Here is a 7702-nt window from a genome sequence, read left to right on the forward strand (position 1 = left end):
TAGCTATTTAAGATGATCGATAATCTGGATTGGTCTCATCGAGATTCATATTTTGATGACTCTGTCCCCCATACTACCAGCCTATATGGGTCCTTTTGGTGGCGTGATGTGTTCAAATTAGGACACAAATACTGTCAGTTGGCATCTCCAAAGTTGGGAGATGGTAGGTCTATAATGTTTTGGACTGATAGTTGGGTTGTCGAGCGTAACGGTTCCTCCATCAGTCAAAATTTTCCCAGGATTTTTTCATTTTTATTGATGGACAACTTTCATTTTTTGATGTTCTCTCCCAGGAGCTCCTCTCAGCCTTGCATCTTCCTTTGTCTACCCAATCGTTTAATGAGCTGGAATGTCTGCAGCAAATGATGAATGGATATGCTTGCTCTCAGGAACATGATTCCTGGATCTGGCCTTTCAATAAGGGGTGCTTCAGACCTAATCTTTTTATGTGCATGTGCACCAAGACATTGTTGTTGATCCTATTTTCCACTGGATTTGGAAATGTTCATGCACTCTGAAAATTAAAATGTTTGGATGGCTGATGTTAAGAGATCGTTTGAATACTAGAGATATGCTTCAGAGGAGACACTGGCATGTGGAAGATCATTCCTGTGTGCTATGTCCATACCTCATCCATAAGGATGTTACCCACTTGTTTTTCTCATGCAACTTCAGCCTCAGAGTTTGGAATTATTTGTAGATAAACTGGGACCCTCAGCCTGGGATGACTATTTATCACATGGCAGTAAAGGCTAGGAAGGATTTTGGGTATAATTTCTTCACTGAAGTGGTATTTACAGCTGCTTGGAATATCTGGATTCTAAGGAATGGCAAGGTTTTTAGGAATGAAAGGCCTACCTTCAGAGCTTGGAGACACAACTTTATTCATGACATGACTCTGCTCTCTCATAGGATAAAATGTAAATTCAAGGATAGCCTTCTCACTTGGATTTCTAACCTCCCCTAGTTAGTTCTATCTTGCCCTGTTTGGGTTGTAAGTAAGTCTTTTCTCTTTTCCTCTTTTGTTGTAAAGGACTTGTACAGGACTTTTGTTTCCTTTTGTTTAATTGAATAAAGAGATGTGAGGTTGTTGCCTTGCAGTATATAGTCAAAAAAAAAGATGATCGATAATGGAAAGAAGCAGGATCCCTGGCCTACCTTGCCGCGGCCATCATTGACCCCTTCAATGTCATCATGAAGAAAGACATCAAGAACAAGCGTGTCTGGCACTTGATCTGCGAGGACAAACTAGACTTCGACCACCTCACCTACGCGGCCAAATATGTCTACACAAGATACGATATGTATAGGCGGATCGTTGACATAAGGACATGCCTCCTCCCCCTTGCCACTTAGGGATCAGGCAGTAATAGCACCCGTGGTGGCAATCATGCCAAGAAGTCAAAAGTGGTAGATGATCGATGATCGTTTCCTAGTTTTTGTAATTATGCATTGAGGTGTGCAATGTGACGTTTAGTTACTTATGCAATGGATGTTTTGTTCAGTTATGCAATCATGTTTTATAAGTATATATATTGTTATTCCGCAGACAAAGCAAGTCACATCACCAACAGTTCAACTAAGGAACGCGTGTGTGATGATTCCCACAATCGTAGACAATCTCTTCCTAGCTACAGTTTACCCGTAAGGCAAACAACTTGTGCTGGGAAATCATCTGTGTTATTTTCAGTCATCGTAACAGTCCGGTCGAGTGAACTGTATGCCGTACAACACACACGTCTTGAGTTGGGGAATCGTCTGCATTATTTTCGCTCATCGTAATAGTTCCGCTGACTTAACTGTATATTGTATATCGCACACGCATCTCATTTCTGAGTCGTGCCTGGTGGATCGGCCTTCGCACACATATCTTTTTCTTTCAAACGGTTTAATTTTCTACCATTTGCGATGCATGGATCGTACATAGTTCGGTCCAAGAGTGTGCGATATGTGTGTTTTCCTAGTAGGGTTCTACACTAGTTGCTGCTTAAATAAGCTTTGTGAAGCATGGTTTCATGTTTCTGAAATTCTCTGGACTCATGATATTGTTGCGTCGGAGGTTCTCAGTGAACTTATAACAAATAGAGTAAAATGCAGCAGGTTCCCCTAAGAAAAACACCCCTTCAGCTCTTTCCTCGGACTAGTGGACCATGTTACGATTCCCATTTTGAATGGTTTCTCGGACAGTTTTGCTAGAACTCATCAAGATGAGATATAATTTGGTCTCATTCATCTTTTATAGCCATTGAATGTGATGCTATAAGATGTGTTATGCTGACGTGGATTGTATTTGTTCTTGTTTTCAAAGTGAATAAGACCAAATTATATCTCATCTAGATGAGTTCTAGATGCTCCCTATCTCGGATGCCTGAAGTTTGCGCTAGCATATGCAGGAAACGAAGACGGTGCCTCACTAGAGTTGGCGTTGTTTCCAGCGATGGGTGACATCATACCAAACACGCCCCCATGATTAGCCTTGTTCGTTCGTTCCACATAAAATCCCGACCCCAACCAAGGCTATCCACCTCGTGCCAAGTAGGAGAGCACGGCGCGTGCGCAGCTCCGAGCGACAGAGGGCGACGCGTGAGCATATGATGGATTGCTGGAAGCAATCGATGGAGCTGCAGCTGCATCTCTCTGTCCCTGATCATCTCATCTCGTCGTCTCATCTGATCTCAGCTTCAGCTCCATCAGTCCCACAGTGCTCCATGCAGCACAGCACCACCACTTCTCCCTCGACGAAGCAAGCCCTCCCCCATGGCCGGGCCCCGCCTAGGCCAAGGGCAGCCTCTGCCGCTGACACCCTCCCCGATTCGTCGAATCCCACATTTACTCCCCCTCACCCACCTCCCCCAACCACGCGGCCATCAGGCACTATAAAACAAGGGCGCGCCTCCGCTACCAGCGAGACAGCCGCTCCCTCCCCACCACCACTCCCTCTTCGATCACTTCTCTCGCCACAGGTAAACGCTCCCACTGGCCCTGATCCTTCCATTCCATCCCATTCCTTTGGCCCTTGCGCTGCTCGATCGCTCAGCCCAGCTGGGTCCGTTCGTTCTGCAGCTTCCGGCATTAATGGTGCGCGCACGCTTGCTTGCAGGTCAGTGCGAGGGCGCGGCCGGCACCGGGATGGAGCGGTACAGCGCTCTGGGCATGCGGCTGGACGGCGGGGGCGGCGATCTGCCGCCGGGGTTCCGCTTCCACCCGACGGACGAGGAGCTCATCACCTACTACCTCCTCCGCAAGGTGGTGGACTGCGGCTTCTCCGGCGCCCGCGCCATCGCCGAGATCGACCTCAACAAGTGCGAGCCGTGGGAGCTGCCGGACAAGGCCTGCAAGACCACCGCGGAGAAGGAGTGGTACTTCTACAGCCTCCGCGACCGCAAGTACCCCACGGGCCTGCGCACCAACCGCGCCACCGGCGCCGGCTACTGGAAGGCCACCGGCAAGGACCGCGAGATCCGCAGCGCCCGCAACGGCGCGCTCGTCGGCATGAAGAAGACGCTCGTCTTCTACCGCGGCCGCGCCCCCAAGGGCCAGAAGACCCAGTGGGTCATGCACGAGTTCCGCCTCGAGGGCGTCTACGCCTACCACTTCCTGCCCAACAACACCACAAGGGTCAGCTACATTCCATCTTCAATCACCTCATTCATCTTCCTTTCCACTAGCATTGATCTGCATTTTTCATCGCCTATGCCGCCTGATTTTTACTGTTTTTTCTCCGGGGAAGTAGTGGTAGTAGTACTGGCGGCAATGATGCAATGGTGTAAAGTCACGGGGGTTTTTAGGGCAGATTTTTGCTACCTGCGAGCTTACGTTTCTCGTGTGAAGTCATGGCTACGAGCTAGAAGGATAAGCTAAGCTAGTGACGAGTAGACTAGAGGTGCTGGAGCAGCAGGCTCTGTACGTACGTGTGCCTGTTGCAATGCAGATTGCATTGCGTGGATATGGTAAGCGAGGGGCTTAAGTGCAGTGAAAGATTTGCTGCAGAGGTATACGAATCTTTTCTTGGCCGGTGACTGCCCGCGCATGCTGCGAGTGCATGCACAGCTTACTATATTCCTACAGATGCGTAAATGCATGCCATGTTTGGGTGTTTTACTGCGTTCTCTTGAACCCATTCTACATTCATCTCATGCATCAGATAGTTCTCTCTTTTACCTTCTCTTTTTACTCAGAGATGAAGTCTGGCTTACTTGCTTCATAGCTGTTGTTTTAATGTTCTTCGCTGGTGTCATGTAAAAATGCTAGGTGGTGACATTTGATCATAGGCAATGAAAATATAAATGGACAAGTGGAGGTTGGAAAATGTTGGGTTAAATAAAGAGTTAACTTTTGAACGATGTTCCTTTTTCACAATAGAAAAATAATACTACTCCCAGTAACATGCACCTGAATGTAGAACTCGTAGGCTCGTAGTAGCATTCAACGACGTCGTCGACGGTGTGAGATATTCAGCACTTTTTGCTCACGCGTTGATGTATATATCCAGGATGAGTGGGTGATCGCGAAGATCTTCGTGAAGCCAGGCGCGGTGCCCCCCTCCCGCAAGGCTCGCTACGGACTCAGCAGCGCAGGCGACACGTCGTGCTTCTCCGACTCCACCTCCGTCTCCATCGGCGGCGGGGGCGGCGCCTCCGCCTCGTCCGCGCCGCGCCAGCACCTCCCGGATACCAGCTCGCTGTTGGCCGCGGCGCAAGCCGCCGCTGACGGCGAGAGCAGCTCCTACGGCGCCACCGCCAACAACAACAACGCGGCCGGCAACTGCCGTGAGCTCGTGCCCTGCTTCTCCACCGCCCACATGGATGCCACCCTCCTCGGCATCGGGCAGTACGAACCGGCTACGCTCGCCGTCGAGCAGCCGTTGGCCTTCTTCCAGGCCCCCCGCCTGGTGCAGGCGGCGGACAACCTCAGCCTGCCGATGTTCCTCCCAGGCGGCCTGCAGTCCGGCGTCTCCCCGCTCGGCATCGGCGGAGGGGCCTTCCAGCACTGGCCGTCCTCCGGCTACGAGATCAAGCTGGAGGGCAGCCGCGCGCCGCCGCAGATGGCCGTGGGCCCTGGCCAGCTTGACGGCGCCTACGGCTGGGGCTTCTAGAGCAGTATGCATGCATGCCTTTCATCGTGTGCTGATTATGCTCTCTCATTCTAGCCTGCTTATCACTTTGCTTAGATGCATGTGTCCTTAGCTAAGCACGTAGCTATATCGATCATTATGCTAGCTGCAGTAAGTTTCGATTATTTATGCTCTCTGATCGTCGTGTGTTCCTACTGTAATAACAGGACACACGACTTCAGGAGCCATGTACTGGATCACTAGCTAAGTTACCTATAGTTTATAGTTGATTATTAGCTAGTCGTATGTTGTATCAGACTATGTATGCCTAGTTCATGTATTGTTAATTTGTTAGTCGTATGGTGTGTCAGACTAGCTATCAGTAAGTCCATCAAGATGTGTACCGGTTCCACTGTATGAGACTACTAGTTAGTTGAGATCAATGTATGTGTATCTTTATTATCACGTGGGAACGATGCAGTAGCATATGCATGCTTGCTTTTCTTGTCCACGCCACTATTTCATTGAAAAACCCATTGTTGACTTGGGTGCTAGAGTAACTCTAGTAGTAAATATTTAAGAGCAACATGATCAATGTGCTCTTTTACCAATAGTACTAAATTACTTTACCAAGTGCATAGAATGGCAAAAACCAGGATAACCAAACTTCCAAGTCTAAATGAACAATGATACAATTGTAGTTTCGGTACCAAACTTCAAACTCTTTTGCAAAAATAAAATAAAAATTGAAGCTTGCTAATGAAACTAACAATGATACTCCAAGCTTACCAAGCTTTAAACTCTGAAAAATAATAATGTATATTAGTATTTTTCACTCAACTGCGTGAACTATTAGTCATTTTGGTAGGGAAAATAGAAAATATATCAATGAAAATACCCCAATGGGTCTCAGTCCCAATGTGCACCTGAATTGAAAAAAATTAGAAATTGTAAAAGTCGTGAATTTCTGAACATTTTAGAAACAAACATGATCTAGTGTTATACTCGAATAAAGAAATGTTTCATTAAGGAATGACTTCGGACCCAAAAAAATTATGAATTCCAAAAATGTGTAGTATTTTTACATAGTGTGGATTTTGTTTTCTTTTGCCCAGAATACCATGAAAGTCATTCCTTAGAGTTTTACCCTACTGTGTACGATAAAGAAAAGAGTCATTCCTTAGCGAAACTTTTCACACGAGTGTAATAGTAGATCATGTTTGTTCCCAAAATGTTTCAGGAAAATTTAATTTTTTTAAGCAATTTCTAAAGAAAAATCTCAACTAAGGTGTATTGGCACCTGAGACCAAAAGATCCGCGCCGTAAATACAGAGAGGGGAGCTTCTGGGCTAAAATTATTATACATAAATAATGAGCAAGTATTAATAAGCTAAGCACACTTCAAACACTAGGGCAGGAAAATACTACCCCCAACAAACCAGTACAATAATAAGCATAAGTCACATCTATTAGGCAGATATAGTATAACATTCACATATTGATAATTAATTGGGTAAGTATATTTAGGACCTCTTTGATTCGCACGATTTTGAAAACACAGGAATAGGAAAAGTATAGGATTAGAGTGTCATGCCCACTTGAATCCATAAAAATAGGAAAAGAGCGTTTGATTTAACGGGAAAAGCAAAGAAATTGCAAAAAAAATTAGAATGGATGTTAAATTTTCTATAAAATGTAGTACAAAAGATTCCATTGAAAAAAATCCGATAAAATTCAATCATATGAATCAAAGGACAAACGTAAGAAAACTTTCAAAGGATTTCAATCCTCCAAAAATCCTATTGAATTCCCTTGAATCAAAGGAGCCCTTAAAATTTCAGATTATTCGGGTCAGGACTCGGTTGATTCGTTGATGCTTCCCATCGTCAGCTCATGTCGTCAGTCGTCACCGTGAAAGAGCACGCGCGCCCGCGCGGCCAATCGCACACGGCGCACACAGGCCGTGGCGCAGCGTGACACGGCGCCGTATGTTCGCGTGCTAAACAATACTACTCCCACATTTCCAGCAGCTGCCATGTTTTTTTGCGGGAGCTGCATGCTTTTTTAAATAGCAGCTGCCATGTTTGGAGCTGCACGCTTTTAAAACAAAATCAACCCTCCAACATACTTTTAAAACAAACTTTTTGGAAGCATTGGCTTTTTATTTGCCTGGAGCTTTATGAGTATTTCTTTTACATGAAAGTTTGCACGTATGTGGGACACTAAAAATGTTTGCTGCAAAATAGTTTTTCTAATCTTTTTAATCATTTGTGCTGATGCACCCACGAGCCGAAAATCTTTCTCATTTTTCATCTACTCTGTCAGACTCGCGTTCTATCCCAAATCGAAACTGCTCCATGCATGATACATATGCACGATTTATGGACGACATGACAATCCAGCCGCCGGCGACTTGTTCAATCATACACATGTCTGGCCAGATTTAATCCTCGTTTGTGCATCGTCCGAAGTTTGTCGTGCGCATAGCACTTCTCGTCACAAATTGGCTCTGGGATTTTTTATCGTGCCTAAGATTGCAATGTGTTCACATTGCCATTTAACCATTCTTAGAGTATCTTTAACCCTTCACCTGAAATCCTATAACTTATCATTTGTGTTTAGATACCTTGAATTATAGGACTTGAACAA

General features: G+C 45.9%; 1 protein-coding gene across 1 annotated transcript; it reads left to right on the forward strand.

Moving 5' to 3' along the window:
• Positions 1 to 2867: 2867 nt before the first annotated feature.
• LOC125521614 (protein CUP-SHAPED COTYLEDON 2-like) lies at positions 2868 to 5496 on the forward strand. Its single transcript, XM_048686672.1, has 3 exons — positions 2868 to 2963; positions 3101 to 3618; positions 4493 to 5496. The coding sequence occupies exons 2-3, from the start codon at positions 3130 to 3132 to the stop codon at positions 5093 to 5095; spliced, it is 1092 nt and encodes a 363-aa protein (XP_048542629.1). The 5' UTR covers positions 2868 to 2963; positions 3101 to 3129; the 3' UTR covers positions 5096 to 5496.
• The last annotated feature ends 2206 nt before the right edge of the window (positions 5497 to 7702 follow it).

The sequence above is a fragment of the Triticum urartu genome, chromosome 7 (genome assembly GCF_003073215.2).
Source record: "Triticum urartu cultivar G1812 chromosome 7, Tu2.1, whole genome shotgun sequence".
Lineage (NCBI taxonomy): Eukaryota > Viridiplantae > Streptophyta > Magnoliopsida > Poales > Poaceae > Triticum > Triticum urartu.